General features: G+C 42.1%; 1 protein-coding gene across 1 annotated transcript in view; it reads left to right on the top strand.

Moving 5' to 3' along the window:
* grik2 (glutamate receptor, ionotropic, kainate 2) overlaps positions 1-23,241 on the top strand; it is a 192,453-nt gene that overhangs the window by 113,918 nt on the left and 55,294 nt on the right. Inside the window, exons 9-12 of the mRNA XM_061234317.1 lie at positions 489-596; positions 1,893-2,006; positions 19,570-19,776; positions 22,916-23,139. Of these exons, the coding sequence (XP_061090301.1) occupies positions 489-596; positions 1,893-2,006; positions 19,570-19,776; positions 22,916-23,139 (653 nt within the window). The remainder of the gene's footprint in view (positions 1-488; positions 597-1,892; positions 2,007-19,569; positions 19,777-22,915; positions 23,140-23,241) is intronic.

Genomic DNA, 23,241 nt, shown 5'->3' with positions numbered 1-23,241 from the left:
GGGTCATAAATTCACAGCAGTGAAATGTAACTTCTTTTCAGCGTGGAATTCGGAATTTCCTGGAGCGACCCTACCATTAGAAAAAGTTATATTGCACTTTTTATTTTTTATAAAAGTACGACAAAGGGTACAAAGTCTTTTTTCACCCTGCAGCTATGAAATCAGAAGTCAATCAAAGTGTCACACATCTACAACAGCGAGATCAATAATGATGTCTTTTGTAGTAAAAACAAGTGGTGTAGACTGAGAAAATACAGTCTCTCTGGACTGTGAATAGGAAAACAGTATTCATTGATTTATTGATGAGTGATTCTCCATAAAGAATATTGCTTTAGGGCTTCAAATTCAATGAAGAGGCTTTATTTTAGGGTGAGGCTGGGTGACCCTGTGACACAAGGCCATGTATAATATGAAGACAACACAAAAATGAAGTGACGGTCAGAGTTCACAGTTCCTAACAGTGTTTTATGCTCTCCCCCTCCCCACAGGCCCACTGGGACGGGTTGACTGGACGAATAACTTTCAACAAAACCAATGGCCTCCGGACCGATTTTGATTTAGATGTGATCAGTCTGAAGGAGGAGGGACTAGAGAAGGTAATAGGACCGTGTGCGTGCTTGTGTTTGCGCACACGGCTCTTTGTATGTTTGCATGTCTATCGTAAATGTGTATTTTTTGTTCATAATTTATGTATTCATAACACACACATATGCACACATGCGCACACACACACCCAGATATCCAAGTAACGTGACAAGGAGGGAAATGGCTCTCATGCTAGATGAAGCCATTCCCTGCCTCTGGAGTAAACGTGACCTGGCCTCTCTGGCCCACATGCACGCTTGCCTGCGTATGTGTGTGTCGGCACCTCAATGAATAATTTACTCTTTTAATAAAAGCTCCCTTCAGACGTCCCCCCTACCCTCCCCGGCTTGGCAGAGGCCAAATTAAAGAGTTGATTTGCAATTACAAACTATAGTTTAAACATTTCTGAAGGCGTCTGAAGCACTTTGTGTTTCGTGGCGAGACTTTATTGCTGGTAAATTAGCTTGGCGGCAGCGGCAGGGCCAGATGAGATTCCGGGTATAATTGTGTCAGACCGAAGAGGAGGTTGGGTGTGCCATGGCGGCTTTGCCAGGCACTGCGGGACACTTTAACACGCCCCTCTTCTCTCAGAGGGCAAGTGGGGCAGCATTCACATATTGGTGATACTTTCCAAAAGTAGTCCATCACTACAGACTCAAGAATCATTCCCACTCCTCCTGCTCCCATGTAGTCGGGGTACAGGCAAAAGGGTGTTTGCCCAAGGGCCAGAGAGCAAACCAGAGTATGAGTGTGTCTGTGTTTATGTGTATGTGTGTGCGTGCTTGTGTCAATGTGCATGCGTGTGTGTGTGTATGTGTGTGAGCGTGTGTGTATGTGCGTGCATGTGTGTGTATGTGTGTGTACGTTGTACATGTACATGTTTGTGTGCATAAACACTTGTGTGGAATATTAAAATAACTTTCCATTTAAAAAACCAACTAGAACAAGTGAGCACTTTACACAGAACAGGCTGTTGGAGCACCATTGATGGTTATTAAGTACACGCCAAACCCTGAAACATGTTCTCATGACAACCCACACTGCTACTGCTGAGGCACTATGCTTCTGATCGGTGGCAGAGAACAAAATTTTGATTCCACTTACTGCCACTGCAACTTCAGCTCAATCACCATCACCCATCGGCCTGGTTTGAAGCTGTTGGTATCGTTCCACCATGCCCTCATGATTCCTCTGAGATTATGTGGAAATGTATGCCTCTCATTTCTCCCTCTTCTAAAACAACAAATGACAGGGTATGCAACCAAACTGGGCATAGTTCCTGGACAGTGCTATATTTCTGTTCACAGATTGGAACGTGGGATCCCCCAAGTGGCTTGAACATGACTGAGAACCAGAAGGGCAAGACGACTAACGTTACGGACTCCTTGTCTAACAGGTCCCTGGTCGTCTCCACCATACTGGTAAGCCTGATATTTGAATATAGCAAAAAATGTGTTCCTCAGTTGTGAGTTACCTTTGTTATCGTCATCTTCTCCAATTATCCAGATTAGACCAATGCAAATTCTACGAAATTCTCAGGTGGCACAGTTTCTTTTTTTAATGGAAAAGCTACATTAGCTTGATAGTTTTCCTATGACCAAATGTACAACTTTCCTTGCCTCTCCTCTGAAAGACAAATGGGGTTTGTTTGTTTTTTTTGGGTCGATATTGCACAGATGTAGCTCAGATTCAGTGATCTTTAAATCCCATGGATGGCTCATCCTATCCACTGAGATCACTAAATGAGCCCGTCCACATCTGATAAAGATCGGTACTCAAGCATCGGTCCAGCAAACACAAGGCCAAAGGGGTTTTATAGTAAGCCAGTGGAATTTCCTCATAAAAAACTAAATACATAAATGCATCTGTATTGTGCAAAATTATCATTTCACTCAAAAAAGCATTCCTTTTTCCATTTACCAACACAGCCCTATGAGTTTGTAATTTGTCAATGCACTTACCTTGAAGATTAACTGATTGTCCAGTATGATTTCACACTGTGAATTTCTCCTAGCCCAGTTTACGATCTTATAGCTAGCTAATAAATTTAATCATTTAATTATTCTGCACACAAGGCAGTTCTGGAGATTTCCGCAGTGTTACAGATTAAGTGCACTGAGACACAGTACAGAGCATTGATTCAGGAAGCAACCACTGATTTTGTTAACAGTGTGTTCATATTGCAATCAAATGCAGGTTTTTGTTTTTTATTTCCTCACATATACTGTTTGCCATTTTTATTAATCATCACACTGAAAATGTAGAAGTCTTAAATACCATAGTTTCACATTTTCTAACTTGTGTTTGTCTTCAAAGTAATTTGAGGTACTGAAGCTATTATACTATACATGTACATGTATGTATAGGTTCATACATGTGTGTTATGTTATGTAAGAGCACACTGTATCTGGTGTCAGTAAGTAATTCCATAGGAATCTTTTGCCTTAAATTAATGCCTTTGAAGGAGACACACTGTTGTGCTTTTCTTATAGAAATTATTTTCCCCTTAATCTGTCAAGTAATAACAGTCTCTGTATGAGTCACAATGGCAAAATGGCTAGCTGTGAGAATCAAAAAATTACACCAATTTATAATCCTATTATTATATTGTGGAGTACAAAACTAACGGTATTAAATAATTGAAGGTTGTCATTATTTAGCATAAAGAATGTTTTCCCCCCACGCGTGCCATGGCCAGATAGAATTGCCGTTATTACTTAAGATTGTACATGCACATAATTGCTGTATCGAAAGTGAGTCATGGCACAGACACAGTACACTGGTTCAGCGATAGAAAAAAAATCAGAGTGTTGATAATTGTGTTTGAATGGAGAGTTAGGGCTTGAATTATGTGCACGCTTAACAACTTGATGGAGTTGTTGGAGAAACAGTTACAGCTCTCGTCTCTCTGGATCATTTGTAAGGGGAAGGCATTGTGCAGCATGCCAGCGTCCTGCGGTGCCGTGTCCTTATAGACCAGCTGACCACTTGGCAGGCAAGCATACCGCAGCGGGGGTCACGCAGGCTGTATGACAGAACGCTACGCAAACGTACAACCCTCCCTGCAAAGTCATACACGTGATTAAGAGCATTTACGCACTGCAAAACAAGGCCATATTTTTCTTTATCAATTCTATTTACATACTGTATATACAGAATAAGGGGGACACTCTTACTCCACCGTTGTAGCCACCGTTTTCATTCCTTTTCCTTCCCACACACATGTGCGCACCCCCTTCAGAGCTGCCACATGAAAGTAGATATTCTAACCGGAGTTGATTATCGACACGCATACTACTGAAGTGTGATTTTAGGAATCAACTATTGCAGTTTAGGAAATCACGGTGGAGTCAGCCGAGCTTTTATCTCAAACTTCATCAAAGGGAACATTTGTGTCACTTTGAAGATTTAACAAGACGTGCAAATCAATTTCTTGGATCTATCTTTCCCTCTCTCTCTCCCCCACACATGCACGCCACGCACGCACGCATGCACACACACACACACACACACACACACACAGTGATTTCACAACTTTGCTACTACATCTCTGCTGGGATTGAAGAAGCTTTTTAAAAATTCAGACCTGGATTCAGTCAACATTTGTCCTTAAAATTGACTCAGTTAAATGCTAGTGTTATGGTTTAGCTTTACCTTAAGGCTTAAGGGCCCTATTCTTGTGACAACGATAGTGCAAATGTGCCTGGGTACAAGTGGATTTAGCATATTAGCTTTCCTTTTTGAACTGTTTAATGTTATTTTACTCTCTCTTTAGATCAAAAAGCATTGTAAACTTAATAAGTAGCACCCTGTCTTAATGTAGATTCCCAAACAGAATAACACAGTCTTATGCTCAAATAAGTGATTTGTTTTAGTGTAATGCTCGCCTTTCTACATCAGAGCGCTTCATATTGATAAGCAATAATTGCAAATGCTATTTTTGTTTCTTCTGGGTTTGATCAACTTCAGAGCATCACTCATGCATCAATGGAAGGTCATTAAATTGGAGCACATATATTGTGTTACTTAAGTCGTAGTCTATTTAGAAATGTCAGTAGCCTACTATAAATCATAATAACATATATTATTAGATCAAAATACACAAATTGAAAAGACACTAAAAACCTAATGCACACCACGTCTTCCTCAAACTTCATCATTTGCACATCCAGACTGCATCTCCAGAATAAGTAGCCTATATCATATAACTGTCAGTGTCCTTTAAGAGCAATGCATGTTTGTCATTTTTGGACAAGCCTTAATTTGCCAATGCTTACTTTTAGTAGCACCCATGCAGTTTGAACAGTTCAACAGTCGCCAATATTAAAACACCAAAGTGTGTCTGTGAAGAAAAAAATAACAAATAATTTAATCCCAAATTAAGCATGAGTTTTTGGAGATTGGTCGCAGGCCAGCTCAAGGTGCAAGGCACTGTGTGGCAATATGGGAAACCGCACCACCCCACAGTGCACTGCACAAGTTCAGTCCCTCACGGGAGGTGCTTATCTGTGTGTGTAAGCAGTCTGCCAGACTTGAGTAACAATGAATTAAAACGGAATTCAATACCAGACTTTTATTTACGCCAGGTTGTGTAATCTATCAATCACCAATCAGGGCAAAAATTAAGCAGTACAAATCTGTGCTCACTCAGTCTGACTCTTGAGGATCAAAGTGGCACAAGTCGCGAGAGAGAGAGAGAGAGAGAGAGAGAGAGAGAGAGAGAGAGAGAGAGAGAGAGAGAGAGAGAGAGAGAGAGAGAGAGAGAGAGAGAGAGAGAGAGAGAGAGAGAGAGAGAGAGAGAGAGAGAGAGAGAGAGAGAGAGAGAGAGAGAGAGAGAGAGAGAGAGAATGAAGCAAGCAAGCGATATATATACATATATATAATACACCCAGGTGTGCTTTGTCATTGTGCTGGTATTTTTTTCTGTGCCAAATATTTTGATGGCTTGCGAGATGAAGGCACGGATTGTCCTAACAAATGTATAACACACCATGATTATGAATGGAAAGACTTAAACTTAAATTAAACTTTTTTTAATTTGTGTGAAAGTTTGTGAAACCAGGCCCAGTGCTCAAACATATTCGGCATATTACACAAGAAAATCTGACTGTAGTAATGTTAACTACTACTACTACTTCTACAAGTACTAATTACTCCTGCTACTACTACTACTAATACTAATAAAGGTTACTATTGCTGCTATAATAATAATAATAATAATAATAATAATAATAATACCTAGACACGTATTTGGCTATTATCAAGTGACTGAAATACCTTGTTGTAAGCACACATTTTGCGTGAAGTATTATGCAGCATGTAGGGTCTGATAGATTCGGAAAGCTTTAACAAGACTGCTGAGCAAACAGCTATACCGCCTAAGCTTCAAGTCCATGCTAGCTAGCTAAAAGAAAGCAAGCCATTCATGCAAAAAGTGGAGATTGCATTAAATATATCAGCGTCTCAGTTCAAATTACATAGCAGTCTTTTCATTTGAATGCCGTAAGTACTATACAATGCATCCCTTTATGAAAACCTTGAGCTTGAGAGGTAGCTCGGTTGGCAGATGATGTGGAAATATTTGCTAGCTTTTTAGTTTTCTGTCGCAAACTTTAGCTATCTAGAGGGTCTCTCACTTGTGTATTAGGTTTTTATCTGTGAAATAATTTACTACAACATCAGCTAATAGTTTTCTTCTATAGTTCACTTGTTTGTATACCATGTTAGCTGGGTAGCTACTGTTATATCCAAAGGACACTTTTATAACTCCGCTCTTATAACCAATAATCACTCGTAACAGGGAGCTAAACTCAACGTGGTTTATTAACTTGGTTTCCACCTACAACAACACATCCTGGTTCCCATCATGCATTGCCCGTGTCCTACGATAAGCAGTGTAGGACAAACATAACATCTCCTCCCCCCTTACAACAAATGTCCCCTGTAACCATTAACAACAAAATCAGACGAACAGCTAAGTAACTGTGTTTCCAATGGCAAAACTCTTTTGCACATAAACTAGCTGCTGATACAAAAGAATATCATGGGACTTTCAAAATAACATTTTTCTTAAACTCAAACAAATATAAATCACACCTGAACCTACGAGATGAGGGTAGACTACCTCATCCCGTGACAATACCCAGGGGGATTATTCTGCCCCAATAACTTGGGTATGTCCGTAACTACAGAGTCTATAAGTCCATGCGTTTTGGAGGTTGATGCTCTCTTACCGGGTATCGACGCACACTGGGAAAATCAGCGATACTGTCTCTGGAAGGCAACGGCAGAACAGCCAGGGAAGGAGGCACAGCCCCCACCATCTCTGGTGAAGAGTCAGAAACAGGCACCTCAGGAACAGAGGCCCCCTCAGGTGGTGAAGGTGGGCTAATGGCGAAGTCAACAGGCGACTCCTCGGGGCACTCCACCGCAGGCAGTCCTGGTGTTGCTGCTGCCGTCTGTATCAGTTGGTCGACATGCCTCTTCTAGGTGAGGCCTCCAGCAGTCTGGACAGTATAGGAGACAGGGCCAGTGTGCGCCACAATGGTCGCGCGAACCCATTGTGGCCCAGTACTGTAATTCCTTGCCAACACATGGTCGCCTGAAGAGAAAGCTCTTTCTTTGGCTCGTTTCTCCCTTTGCTGGATCTGCTTCTCCTGCTGACGTTGAACAGTGTCCTTCACTGTTGTTGGCTTCAGCAGGTCGAAGTTGGTCCGCAAGTCTCTTTTGAACATCAGAGTCGCCGGAGAGACCTTTGTGGTGGCATGGGGAGTACTGCGATAGGTTAACAAGAATCGGTGCAAGCGCTGATGAAATGTCCCTTGACCTTGAGAGGCCTTCAGTGCATGTTTCAGGGTTTGAACAAACCTTTCAGCTAACCCATTATTCGCAGGGTGGAATGGTGCTGATTTGATGTGTTGTACCCCATTTGCTTGCAGAAATGTGGCCATTTCTCGCGACACCAGCTGGGGACCGTTGTCGGACACCAGTTGTAGCGGAGAACCGAAACGGCTGAACATTTCCCCTATTTTCTCGATGGTTTTGGTAGTAGTAGTGGACTTCATAATTGCCACCTCGGGCCATTTGCTGTGGGCATCTACAGCTACCAGGAGCATCCTCCCTTCCACTGGTCCCGCAAAATCAATATGAACACGCTGCCATGGTTCTTCTGGAAACTCCCAGGGGTGCAAGGGAGCTAACCGCGGGGTGTTCTGAACTTTCTGACACGAATGGCAGGTTTTGGCTGCGTTTTCAATCTCCCGATCCACTCCCGGCCACCAGAAGTAACTCCTTGCTAATTCTTTCATGTGAACAATTCCACTGTGACTTGCATGGAGTTGTTGCAGAACAGTCTTGCATAATGGCTGTGGAATGACCACCCTCCTCCCCCATAGCAAACAACCCGATTGCACTGACAGTTCTGTTCGCCTTGAGAGGAATGGCTGAATACTGGGGACACCGTTTCCTGAATGGCCCCTCATCACCATGTCCATGACCACCGCCAGGTCGGGGTCAGTACGTGTGGCTCTCCTTACTTGAGCAGCAGAAATGGGCGCGTCCTCCACCTGGCTGAAGTAGAAAATGCTTGCGCCGCGCGGCTCTGGCGTGGTAACAGGAAGGGGCAACCTGGATAATCCATCTGCATTGCGATGTCGATCTGCCTTACGATACTTGATATCGTACGAGTGCGCCGACAATAGCAAAGCCCACCGCTGCATACGACTCGCTGCAAGTGACGGTATACCTGAGTGTGGCCCCAGGATAGTCATCAGGGGCCGGTGATCAGTAAAAAGGGTGAATCGTCTTCCATACAGGTACTGATGAAAACGATGAACCCCATAGACAATGCTCAGGGCTTCTCTTTCAATCTGCGCATAATTAGTCTCTGCCTTGTTCAGTGTCCGCGATGCAAATGCTATCGGCCTTTCTTCTCCGTTTGGCATTATGTGGGAAATAACAGCCCCCACTCCATAGGGGGATGCATCACAGGCCAACTGAATGGGAAGAGAAGGGTCAAAATGGGTCAGCACCCCAGACGTTACCAGGGTGTCCTTGGCCTTCTGAAAAGCCTCCTGACAGGCTTCACCCCAACTCCAGGCTTTTCCCTTACAAAGTAAGCTGTGTAATGGCTTCAGCATGGATGCCAAGTTTGGTATAAACCGCCCATAATAGTTGAGTAATCCCAGAAAAGAACGTAACTGGCTCACATCCTGTGGTGGTGGAGCGTCCACTAAGGCACGGCTCTTGGACGGGGCGGTGTGCAGCCCCTTGGCGTCGATCACATGCCCCAGATATTCCACTGATGGCCGGAAGAAATCACATTTGTCTTTACGAACCCGGAGCCCGTAGTCTTGCAGTCTCTGATGAACAGCATCCAAATGACGTAGATGTTCCTCATCGGTAGCCCCTGTGCAGAGGATATCGTCTAAGTAACACTGCACGCCGGGGAAACCACTGAGGATCTGGTCCATGGCACGTTGGAAATGTGCGGGAGCTGACGTGATTCTAAAAGGAAGCCAGCAGTATCTGAACAGACCCTTTTGTGTTGTTATCGTGAGCATCTCTTTTGACTCTTCTTGGACATGCATCTGCAAGTAGGCCTGGCTTAGATCCATTTTGCTAAACTTTTGTCCATTACTGAGTCCTGCAAACAAATCATCAATATGGGGAAGAGGATATTGCTCGGCAGCCAGTACAGGGTTCAGGGTCACTTTGAAGTCTCCACAGATCCGAATTTCTTCATTCTTCTTCGGCACGGGAACAATGGGCGTGGCCCATTCACTAATGGCTACTGGTTCCAGAACACCGCTTTTGACCAGAGAGTCTAGTTCAGCGTCAACTTTTGAACGTATCGCGTAGGGCACTGGTCTGGCTTTCAGGAACTTTGGTTTTGCATTTGGTTTAACACTTAACTTGACTGTGATGTTTTTCATACTGCCTAGCTCATTTTTGAAGACTTCATCATGTTTCCTCAAGATAGTGGCTAACTCTGGGGCAGTTGGTAACAGCATCTTCACAGTTTGCCAATTCAATTTTAAATTCTCTAGCCAAACTCGACCTAGGATGGCAGGGTAATTACCTTTAACAACATAGACAGGAAGTTTCTTTACTTGGTGGTTACTCTCGACTGTAACATCAGTCATGCCAGCCATGGGCACTGGTTCTCCAAGGTAGGTACTGAACCTGGTGTCTGAAAGTCTCAAGGGCAGTTACGAGTGATTATTGCCGCGCTCAAACGAGGACAAGCCGATATCACGTTACTCGAAACGCCGGACTCACACTCTGCTCTTTCCACCTACAACAACACATCCTGGTTCCCATCATGCATTGCCCGTGTCCTACGATAAGCAGTGTAGGACAAACATAACAGCTACAGATTTCTTTGTTAAACGATTGTAGTTGGGACAGCTTCACGGAAATTTCAGCTGACTTAGCTAGAAACTCCAGGTTCAGAACGCGGTGATGCCGAGCCAAATTCTGAGGTTGCTTTACTAATAAAATGTTCTTTCTTTCCGCTGCGTTAAACGAGTCAAGAGACAAACGGAGTTCATTCCGTGAAGCAGATTTTTTTTGGCGGCTTGTTTGTTTCCACAGTATTCGCAATATACGTAATTTAATTAATACATTCAAAACCATATGTAGTGGCAACCGGTTGACTGCTACGGAAATTTTAAAGCTACAAGTTCCCAATCCCAACCGCAAAACTAACATTCTGTAGTAATACATGTAGCCTACTGAGATGGAAATGCCTCAATTGAGGAAGTAAATGTCGCCTATAAATGGGAGCTGTTTTATCACCGATATAATGTTATATATTTTTATTATTCATAAAGAAGTGAGAGAAGGTCGAGTTCCACTTCTGCATTGACAGGCATGGGTCAACCTATATCGTTTCTGACACGCTTACTCCCCCTTCGCTACATCAGGGTCTGGCTCGCCTGGTCTTGTTATTATTACAATTATGGTCATCATAATAAACATGATGATGATCATTGCCATAATTAACATGATTATTATGCCCTTAGCCGTTACTGCTTTACTGTGCTTTTCAGATGGAACCCATGGAAATGTCATCGCCAAAGAGTCAAAAGTTTGACGAGCCCTATAGGATAAAATCCAATTATGTTCCCACAGTTTTTGGTTGACTCGGCCCTGGGTCGTGTAGTTTTCATAACTCTAGGCCACCTGATTCAACCAGGCACTATCTTCAGAGACCTGATCTCATTTCTGACAATAAGCCAAAGTTTGAGATACTCACAGGGAGTTTGTCTGCAGTCTTCTCTTCTGGATGGTGGGAATATTAAGAGCTGGAACTGAAGAATTGGTGGCCTCATACCTTGCTGTCTAACTTTCTTTTTCTTCTGGGAAGGACCTAAGTATTAAAATAAGATTCCTTCATTTGTTCGGTTATAACATAGCAGGCATTGATGTTGCAATAACTCTATGGAGGAAAATAAAGGTCACGGTGAAATATGTATCCTTGACCCCGCCTTTATGGATACGTTTCAGAGCTTTTTTTCTTTTTATTTGTAGGCCTATACTGTAACACTTCTGTGTGGAGAGAACATGCAACACAAAGTAACAGCAAAGTGAGAACATTATATACACATATAGCCTATAGCCTATACCTAAACTCTCATAACATACTAAATCAGTGTGGCCGACTCTGATAAGACTGATAATGTCTTATCAAGTGTTTTAGTCTTGTAATACAGTAAGACTTACAATTTACTTTTTTTCCCTCTCAGATAGAAAATATTAGGCTAGTTTGTTTTTGGTTAATGTTCGCTTGACCAGTGACATTTTATTACTCCACTGGCTTACCTCATTGGCAATATTTTCACCTTATTGAGCAAAAATGAAAAAGAAACATTTTCAGTCTCAATATAAGACTACTTTTTGGTTTCACACTACAGGTAATGCAGCTATGCATATTTGTCTGTATATGGAACATAGGTTAGAGAGACATGCAATCAAACCTCAAAATTATGAACTGACTGGTCAGTCAAACAGGGTGTGAACCCGGAAATAGCATAAGAAATGACATCCTTTTAATCTCCAGGTATACTCAGTGAGCATTTCATTGGGTATTTATTAGACTTACTAGACTTATGCTGCTGTTCACCATCCACTCAGAGGTTTGGCACGCTATGTGTTCAGAGATGCTCTTCTACATACTGGTGTAATGCGTGGTTATTTGCGTTACTGTCACCTTCCTGTCAGCTTTGACCAGTCTGGTCCTTCTCCTCTGACATTAACACATTTCTGCCTGCAGAACTGCTGCTCACTGGATGTTTTTTGTTTTTCGCACCATTCTCTAGAGACTGTTGTGCTTAAAAATCCCAGGAGAACAGCAGTTTCTGAGATACGTAAACCCTGTCTGGCACCAACAGTCATTCCACAGTCAAAGTCGCTTAGATCACATTTCTTCCCCATTCTGAGATTTTGTCTGAAAAACTGAACCTCTTGAGCATGTTTGCATGCTTTTATGCATTTAGGCTACCTAATAAAGTGATCACTGAGTGTATATTCACATGTGTCCACCAGTGCAGCCAGGTATAGGTGATTATTAAAGTGATGTTGATGAAACCCTGAAAACTCACCTCTCCTTGGATAACCGCTCGTTGGATCCTTCTAAAATCTTTTGTTTGCAATGGAGCGGGACAATGAAGCAAAAACAACATCTGAAAAACGCATTCAAATGTGTTTCTTGACGCATTGTAATATTTAATTTGGCATATGATGGATCTGTCATGATTTAGGCTATTGTTACTGCCCAATGGACTGAAGTAGTTTTGATTGGACAGGTACAACCGCCTGTCTAGTTATCGTGTATTCATTCCAATCCCATTCTGAAGAGTTGCAAAAGGGAACAGCCTTAGGTTAAATGGCATGATTGATGAACAAGAATGTAATGCTGCCCATCACTAAGGTTAAAACAGGAACTGTGGCTCTGCACTTCCTTAATGTTTTGGTCTCTTCTGTTACCCTCTGAAAAGCCCATCGAAATGTTTGTGTCACTGGTGGATCAACATCTGAATAAGCTGGTTGTAGCACAGATAGAACCACACAAAAAATATATATTTAAGTTTTTACCGAAAACATCAAAAGAGATGTAGTCATTCACTGGAGGATAATTAAACAGCGAAATCAATCACCCAATAGCATTCATATTTTCATCTCGCTGTGAGTAATTACTCATTTGTATTGCGTGTCTTTGTTGTAACAGAACACAGTGCTCTATACAGAAAACGTAGGGTATTGCATGATTGCCACTGCAATTTGCATTCATTGTATCTGCATCACAGTTGTTTTTACATTGCACAGAAATCTAAAATATTTACTTCAAATTCATTCCTGAATATAATTTTTTCAGATTAAACTAACACTAACTGCAGTATGAGGTGATTGCTTGAAATAACATCTTAACAATAAAGTGTTTCAGTGTTTCTCCTTCACCTCACTAGACACAGACACATAATTACAACCACAGAAATATGATCGCAGGGTCCAGCACAGCTGTATAAGGTAGATGTGGATGGAGAATGGTGTCCCGCTTTTGTCCTGTGATGGCTGCAGAGAAGTAACCAAGTTGTGTAAGTGGCAGATAGAGAGATGCTCAGAGAGACATCATTGAAGGGACTACTGCACTTATTGTAATGCTCTTCTCCCCTTGGGTCAAGTCAGTGGCATCTGCAAGCTGCAGAAGAATGCCAGGCAGCTCCCTCAATCGGTTCCATTCTCCCGTGATGCATGAACTAGTGGTATGCCCCTGATTCTCTAAGACTTCACGCAAGGCCTGGTGCTCAAGGCTTAGGATGGATCTCACCTGCCTGAAAGTCGAATTTGCCTGATGCAAACAGCTGCCAGCATGCCCCGCTTTCCAAATTGCTCTTCAAATGCATCTCTAAAAAGGTTGACAATGCTTGACAACGTTGGCAGCTTAGTGAAGGCTAGATTGATGGCTTTTGTTTCCTTTCAGCCTGTCTGCAATAACCATTTGCAGTGTATGGGCAAAACGCTGCAGCCTTTGTGGCCAGTGTTTACAGAGGGTTACCTTAGCATTCTCCTCTTCTTCATCCTTTACATTTTCCCAGAAATGTGCATCCTGTTCAGTTTTCATATGATCCTCAACTTGGAAATGAGACTGAGAAGGGCTTCCTTATGTGGGCAGTAGTGTCTCAGATCATACAGTTGATTTTATTTTGAATCTGAAATCTGTCAAACAGCACACATCTGACCTCACTGATAGTCTCACCAGTGCTCACAGGAAGCTCATTTGTCGATCTGACTAAATTCCTAGAGTAACCTTCAGTTACTCAACAAGACCAAGGTTATCCTACCTGTCTTTCTATTTAGCGTTGTTGTGGCTGTTAAACATGTGGCTGTTCCATAAAGCACAGATAGGGAATCCACCCAGGCAATTGGCATGTTAAGGTTGATGAAATCTATCAGAATGGCATCTATAATTGCCTTCTGCTGAAGGTGTTTGGCACTATACACTTCAGTGAGCTTTGCTTTCATGAAGTTTGGTGATTGAAGTTTGGTTGTCAGCTACACAGACTTCTGGCATTCAAACCTTCAAAAAAGAGTGAAAAACAATATGATTTTATATTGGTCATCCGGAGCCTCTGAATAATTAATTTCACTATTCTTTATATATAAATACACTATTATGGCCACTGGTCAGCTTAAAGCCACGTAAAAATGCCAATATGGTAAGTGCACTTAAGAGGGCAAAAGCAACCGGGCAAAATAAACTAGCTGTCATCGATTGACAGTTGCTGAATTATAAAATTTGTTGTTGTTTTACATTATTTACATCCTGAATTTAACCTTCCACTTCATATAGCAGAGCCTTGACAGCTTTTCGACAGAATTTGTGAGCCGTTAATCAGATAGTTTTCTAAAAACCTCTTATCGTATTTTGTAAAACTTGTCCATGTTAACAACTGCAAAATGGATTTGGCAGCAGGAGTTAGCAACAGTTTACTCAGCTGATTTAGCAACAATAATTGGGGCAGGATTTTGTGAAAGGTCAACTTTGGGTAAAAAGTGAGTCAGAGCAGGATCATTAAGCAATCCTTGCATGATATTGATGGTAACTATTATGCAAATTCAGCTTGAAATATTTAAAATAGTTGATCTGAAAATATACACCCGAACAGAATTTAATTACAGTGACAAGAGAGGAACTTGAAAACAGCAACATGAAAAAGGAAAAGGTCAAACAACTGTTTTTGTTTCTCCATCTACTGAGGAATATATTTGTGAGAAGCAATATTGCTAATTTATCAAAAAAAGAGTTGTGTTGCGTTAATGGTATTTGTACTGTTCCTCACTTAAGAGGGCTTATTTATGGGGTAGAAATTGGCTAACAAAGGGGACATTGTATTTCCTGAGGAAGTAGAAAATTACTATTGTCATTCAGATTGTGGCCCTGTAAATCCATCTTGCTCCGATTACGAAGTATTTTATATTATTGCCATATGCCACAGTACAATCAGGGGACCTGTTTATTTGCTTGTTTTTGTTTGTTTGTTTGTTTGTTTGCCTGTGTTCAGATTAATCTCGAAGGCTTGAGAGGCTTTTAGTGGGTGGTGACAAATTTTGTTGTTGATTTTCTTGGCAAGCGATCTGCCATCAGTTTACGGTATCTGGTGTTCCTCAGACTCACAGGGGGTGCAGACGATCCGCTTCAATGTTAAATGTCCCGTGGTGTGTCCTTTCCGTTAGTCAGTGCTGAGGTGAGGTGATGCCCTTGGATGCCTCTCCAAAATACACCCGCCCTCCCACCCCCCACCACACTGACTCTGCAGGCTTCCCCAAACTGGGTCAGAGAAAAGCAGTGACCATGAGTGTCCCATCCCTGAAATACCCAAACCACTGTGTGTGTGTGTGTGTGTGTGTGTGTGTGTGTGTGTGTGTGTGCATGTATGCATATGTGTGTGTGTGTGCATGCATGCATGTGTGTGCTTGTGCGTGTGTGTGTTTTTGTGTGTGTGCATGCATGTGTGTGTATGAGAGAGAGAGAGAGAGAGAGAATTATACAGTGATCTTATTTTCTTCCCAAAATCAATTCAGTATCACTAAGAAAACATTTGACACAAAGGCGACTTGTTATCACAGATTATTATGACTGCCATCTACTATTCATTTGTAGTTATTGTGTTATTCTTTTTGGGTTATTCTTTTTGTATACAGTCTGTGTGCATGTGTTTAAAATAAATATTTCTATTTGCTGTAGAAATATGGTGCAATATACTGTTTAGTCACAATGCTATTAATATTTATTTAGATCAAGAAGATAGGAGAAATAGGCACTCAATTACTGTATATTAATGTTTATAGATCCATGGTTCCATGAAGGATAGTTTTCTGTGTATTTGTCATCATTTAGTGACATAAATGCTTAAATGTTATATTTTTGTGATATATTATAGTGATGTATTAACAAGGAATTTATTATAATCCTACTTTGGCAATACAATTTTCCATATTCGTGCCAGTAATGCACGTGTTTCATTTGAATTTGAGAGACAGAAAGAGCGAGGAAAGGGGAGGTCGGAAGAGAGAGAGATAACAAATTGACCCATATAATGGGATCTAATTGGAATCATATTGATTACTTTGTTCAGTTATTATTGTGTGTGTGTATGTGTGCATGTTTTGAAGTGTATTTGTGTTGAGATAATCCACTGAATTCAGCAGACATGCTGGGGTATTGGAAACATATTTGGATGTCAGGCCTGGTTTCAACTGAATCACAAGATTCTGGAACAAATGTATAAATATATAGGCATCTGTGCTTTTCTCTGTATCAGTGTTTTATTGTGTAATAAAATCATCACGTTTGGCAGCAGCATTAGTGTGAGGGTACGATTTCTCCTTTCCCCCCCCCGTAATTGCTGGTGACCATATTTCTTTCTTAATCACTAACCTGGAAGTGCAGTTTTTTTAAATGTATTTACTTTTTTACTTTTCTGGAATGGAACCATAGCTTGCATAACACTCTATCTCTAGTGGTATCCGCTGGTATGCTTAGTGAAGCCATACAGCTTTTTACCAGTTTCATTTTTATGGGTTGCTATTGAAGTGAATAAATGCATGTTAAACAAATAATAAAACAAAATAATAAATGCAACGAAAATAACACGATTCGCGTTCCACTTTTCTGCTGCCTGGCTCTTCAGCTGGTCTGCGTCACGTCTCCTCTCCTGCAGTTTCCCCGCTCTCAGCCACCTACTGTGAAAAGAAGCTCACAATATAAATGCCTGGACTAATTCGCAACATAGTCCAGATGTGTGCCTACTTAACCAGTCGCCGTGGTCCTCAGATTGCCCTGCATCTTTCCTGCAAAACCGAAGTCTTACATTTTTCAAATAAAATAAAATATGATCTAAGTGACTTTGACCGTGGAATGATTATTGGTGTCAGTCAGGGTGGTTTGAGGTTCTCAGAAACGGCTGTTCTCCTGGGATTTTCACGCACAACAGTGTCTAGAGTTTGTACCTAGAGTTTAGGTGTGAAAAATTTAAAAAAAGATCCAGTGAGCAGCAAGCGGTTCTGTAGGCAGAAACACCATGTTAATGAGAGAGGTCAGAGCAGAATGGCAAGACTGGTCAAAGCTGGCAGGAAGGTGACAGTAACGCAAATAACCACACATTACCACAGTGGTATGCAGAAGAGCATCTCTGTACACACAACACCTCAAACCTCTTAAGTGGATAGGATACGGCAGCAGAAGACTTAATAAGTCTAAGAAATAAGTCTAATAAATACCTAATAAAGTGCTTACTGAGTGTAATTAATTCTCCATTGTCTATTATATGAAACATTTTTTCGAAGGGTGCCAATAATCTGGAGCCCATTGTATATTTTTATATCATATATAAGAACCATATTAATAAGATAATAGAGCTTGAAACAGAATGATTCTACAGCTGAGATGGTTTTACTTCAGTACCTGAAGTATATATATACATTAAGTATATTTTTAATTTTAGATGATTGTAGCATGCTGAGCAGATTTATATTCCCGAGTTTCCTTTTATTTCTACATATCCCTCATGTTCCAATGCTCCTTTTTGCTGGAGATTTAAGGCTGTCAGCCTTGCTCTATGCTCTCGCTTAGTCACAGCGTGATAAGAAAAGACTGATAAAAAAGCACTATACTGTAACCCTATGGGGAAATGTGCCGTGTTTAGGCTGTGGCATGATATAATTACTGTGGGTAAAGAGTGCTCTCTCTCATTTCTGTGGGCGGCGTCTTTGACTCGTTCCCCCGTTACCATGACAATACACGCGTACACATATGCTCATGATCACACACACACATACACACACGCATGCACACACACACACACACACACACACACACACACACACACACAGTGCTCTTCTAGACATCCTCCATCTGCCATTATTTGACAGAGCCCAGAGACTGGAATGGTATCTCCCTTAATATCAAAGCGAGCAGAAGCCGAAGATCAAACAGCGTACGCGGGCTCATAAAAGAACGGGCTGTAACGTCGCAGAGGTCCCATTTTTTAACGTGGCGGGCCCACCGCGTTTCAGCAGCTCGATGGCCTTGCGGGGGGGAGCAGGGAGGCTGCAGCTCTGATTGTCTGACAGGTCTTCATTCTCTGCTGCTGGCTGTACATTAAGGCTCAGCCGCCATCATTTCCTCATGTCTCCTCTGTCTCCCAGGCCTCACCATGCACCTGATTCACCGCAAGCTGCAAATACGGAATTAGAAAGTATAATATCCGGAAATTTGTGTGCACAGTTAAAGAGTGATTAGGCATGGCTGAAAAAAAACTGAACGTAACATTACGCAGTGGTTTTATCTTGTGCTTCTTTTGCGTATACAATTGTATTACTGTTCATTTGATTGCTATGATATCACATGCTATCAGCATAAAGAATGGTGTGAAATATGTTTTATAATGAATAATAAGGGGTCTATTTTCCTGCCAGTGCATGACAAGCTGTCATGCTGGCGAAGTGACATTTTGGTCATGGATTTTGATGTGCATGTGTGTTATTTTGTTTCTGTCATTAGACCAACAGTTAATACTTCAGTTATTGTTTTGCTGTGATCACTGGTGTGATCTTCCCTGTTTTTTTTTATTTATTTTTTTTTATAAAACTTGAAGGTACTGTTCTGATAATTTTGGTGCATTTAAGCTATTTAGCTGGGTTTAATCGGAAACACATTTTTCATTGAAAACAAAGAGAGTAAAATTATTATTATAATTTATCAAAACATCAATTTCATTGGAGTGGCCAGAGACTGAGAGACTTCATTTAGGCCAAAAACATAATTAAACTCCAAACAAATATAATACAATCTCATGTTCATGATAATTCATATTTGGTCCTGGTGGAGATTTAAAAAGCTGTTGAACAGGGCGATGGACTAATGGAAGCATATCTCTCCTTCGTTCTTCCTAATTTTTCCACAAAGCACCACTTAGCAGACTGTTTTTACCATATTAACACATCTTACTGTAGCTTATTCACAAAATACCTGTTTGACTGAAAGACCGGAACAAACGAATTGTGCTCAATCAGAGAGTGAGAGAAAAAGGAGAGACTGAGGGAGAGCTATGCTGAGGAATGATCTTATTTGATGCATGCATCGCTATTGGTGCCCTGCACAGGTTCTGCACCATTAAAAGAACACATGTTCATCCTTTTTTTACATCCCAAACCCCCCACATATTCCCTCAACCCCAGCCCTCCCCCACGTCTGCTCCACCCCACTTCCCCAGAACATTACCCCCTGAACAGAAGATTTTATTTCCAGATCCCAGCACACCCGTGCTCACAATGGGGAGGTTTGAGAAATAACGAGTGTTCTTTGATGGCCGCTATTTGAGGAAGCATTCAAGCTCCGGCCCCAGCTGGCAGCAGCGAGACTGATCCGTGGCGTTCTCTCTCCTTCTTTTGTTTTTGGTTTTTTTAATCAACGTTCCTCAGGAGGAGCCATATGTGATGTTCAAGAAGTCGGACAAACCGCTGTACGGGAACGACCGCTTCGAGGGCTTCTGCATCGACCTCCTGCGGGAGCTGGCCAGCATCCTGGGCTTCGCCTACGAGATCCGGCTGGTGGAGGACGGCAAGTACGGGGCCCAGGAGGAGACCACGGGCCAGTGGAACGGCATGGTCAAGGAGCTCATGGACCACGTGAGTGAATGCTAGCCTTGGCCAGTGTTTCTCAAATTCATTACAATATTACAAACCTTTGTAGAGAATGGCAATTCCATGGTGACTGATGTTACAACTGCTGGATATTTGGGTGGTAAGGCACATGGGTGGTACATAAGAGACTGACATATGCTTTTATAACCCTCAGTTGTAAATAACTCTTCTAAGTCTCTATTGTGTAACTGTATTGGGCTTTACCACCAAAATATCCAGCAGTTGTAATGTCAGCTACTGTACCCAGAAGCATTCCATTGCTTGGCGGGGGGAGGGGGGGGGTGCTAGACCTCACCTACTGGACGTCCATATTCTATAGGATATTCTGGTAGAGCAGCCTCAAACAGTGCCCCAGCTAGGATTTCAACCTACAGCCTTTAACTTAAAGATGTGCCTTAGCTGTGGGTCGGCTATGCCTACGGCAATTCACACGTTCAACATTCAACGACATTTCAACAGTGCAGTGACTCAGGCATGTTAACCAAACCCAGATCCTTCTCATTTATTCACAATGAGTCCAATGCAGGTGGGTGTGGGTGGTATAACTTTGGGTTCCAGGGCGATTCAAGTAGATGAGGCTGTTTGAAAAGTACAAACTGTCATAATGGATGCCATTTGCAGGATATGCATGCAGTTAATGCGGATCAGACACCAGACTGCACTAATGCATACACTAATGCTAAAACATCAGCATTTGCTTTCCCAAAAACATTTCTTCCCTCTGTACTAATCTTTTGCTTCATGGTGTGGATTGTCTTGTGCTGTGAAAGCCATTGTCTCATAATTTAAAATCATTCCTTGTCTCATCTATAGATGTTACAAATGGTGGGTGAAATGGAATTGTCATTATTTTGTTGGTCAACAAGCCTATTGGTTATTTTTCAATTGAGTTTGTCCATTCCTGTTTATAAAATAAGTGTTAGAAACACATTTCTCAAGCAAGAAGAGGAAAGCCTCACACTTACTCTGGCTATTGACTGGAGGAAGAGATGAGGGGAGACTGGAGGATATTTTGGCTGTTTTCCCCCACAGAGCTTATTAAAACTCACACGGTGTCTGAGGCTTGAGATCATTAAGCTTGACAAAATAAGGCCAGACACCGAGGGGGCTTGGTACCGCAAGAAAAAAATAACAACCTCTGCATTGTAAATATTGAATATTTCAAACTGATGTGACTTTGCAATGTCAATAGTGTTGTCACGTCCTTAATGTCTTCTGTGGTCTGTCATATTTTTTGTAATATCTGTCATTGATCATAAAGTGTTCGTATCCCTTGGGAGTCGCCAGCTAGAATAGATGGCAGAAGAATTGCTTCTCTGCAGTGAATTTAAGGGAACAAACTTTTGTTCAGACCTGGCACTATACCAAGGGGACAGGCAGTAATTTGGGAAGTGTTAGAGGATACAAAGTAACTTGAAGACTGAAGGTATAGGCAGTAGTGTGGGCATGGAACTGTACTAAGAGGAAAGACAGTTTAGGTGTGTAGAGTATATAAGTCTTCGCTGCCTCTTAAGGTTTACCTAAAAAGGAGTCAAATTGAGATGTAACAGCTTCCAGTCCTGAGGGTATTTGTGCTTCTTTTGCACATGCACATTTGACTCATATAATACAGTATTGCCCTATCGTCTTACTGCACTGTAATCACCATCTGAATGAATCTTGTTACCACTAAGATAACTGCAACAGCACAGCACAGGAGGGGCTTAAAACAGCACCTCAATCCTCTAAGATACACACCTCTGCTCGGGCTAGATAGTAGTTTGACATGCTCTGCACACCATATGACTGAAATGCATTTACTGGGGCTTAATGTATTTTCACCTTCAAGGGCTCTGAGGGTATTTCTCTGAAAAATGATCCGTTTGACCTTGCTGCAACCGTTTAACATACACATCTGTCTGGAGCTGGGAATTAATTATAATTCTGTGGAAAAAGCTGTATCACAATAAAGTGTTTGGATCGGCCACACATCCATCATGTGTCATGCTGATAGGCACATTGATAAATAGGCTGATTGATAAAGCCAAGGCAGATATTCCGCGCATGATTTGAATATCCAAAGAAACTTCCCCGGGTTTAATTTGCAACAAAGAAATGCCGATAAACTTGCAGTTCATTTCTAGGCACGGTAAGTTATACTTTAGCTCATTTAAGTCATATTATCCCATAGTCAAGTGTTGAACATTTTCATTTTCAAAAAAATATCATTGCTGTCCTTTAATATAACATCTTGCAATTTACTCCATAACTGTCATTTACTCACAGTGGGCTTAAAGAGTTCCTGCCGTTCTCGCAATAGTGTCAGGATGAGCTGATGAGAAGAGTTTTGTCCAAAAATAATCCTCAGTAGTCAGGATTGATGAGGGAGGGAGGGTGAGAAGGAACGAGGGAGGAAGAAAGAAGGGGTGGGGGGTCACAGTAAGCAGGATTTTTTAACTAACTGAGAATTAATTAATTCCAAACCGTCAAAGCATTCAGGCACAAAATGAAATAATGTTGCAGGCCCTGTGTGTTTATTAAAACCAGCCGATTATTCCGCCGAGAATGCTAGGATTTTATTTCTTAGGATCTCCATGCATCAACCCCTTCCACCCCAAACACACACACAAACACGCACAAACACACACGCTCGCGCAAACTCGCACAAACACATACGCGAACACACACACACAAACACACACGCACATACAAACACAGGCACAAACATACATACACACACACTCTCTGCACCCCCCTCTTTTGTGAAATAAGCTGGATGCTGCCAGGTCAGATTTGCGGGTGAAAACACCTCTTTGGTTTAATCAGCGACGCCGGAACTCAGTGGCCATCAGTCTTCCTCCGCGGGCGAGGAAGTCCGAACGGACCGGGCCGTGCTCTCACCCCGCCGGCCTCCCCGTCTTCAGCTGTTTTACGATGGAGCAAAGCCGCTGAAACTGTAGCCGCTAAATGGAGAATGAGGGACAGGCAGGGAGAAATAAGGAGGCTCTAAATTTCCACGTAACTGCTGTGGGACAGACCGTCTCGTGTGTAAAGGGTCTGTTTTCTTAATTTGATTGCCTCGCAGGCATCCGGAGCGTCTGACTTACGACCCCTTCCTCTTCTTCTTTATGTCCGCTGTTGACAGAAAGCTGATCTTGCAGTGGCTCCCCTGGCCATCACTTACGTGCGGGAGAAAGTCATCGACTTTTCCAAGCCCTTCATGACGCTGGGGATAAGTATTCTGTACCGCAAACCCAACGGCACCAACCCCGGAGTGTTCTCCTTCCTCAACCCCCTCTCGCCCGATATCTGGATGTATATTCTGCTGGCTTACTTGGGTGTCAGTTGTGTGCTGTTTGTCATAGCCAGGTAACATGTCAGTTTCTGTGACTTTTTATATCTACGTACGTCTATACGTATATTTATTTTCTTTGAGTGGAGGGGGTTTAAACTCAACCTTTAACCCTTTTA

Source organism: Conger conger, chromosome 1, assembly GCF_963514075.1.
Source record: "Conger conger chromosome 1, fConCon1.1, whole genome shotgun sequence".
Lineage (NCBI taxonomy): Eukaryota > Metazoa > Chordata > Actinopteri > Anguilliformes > Congridae > Conger > Conger conger.
This window is presented reverse-complemented; position numbering and strand designations above follow the sequence as displayed.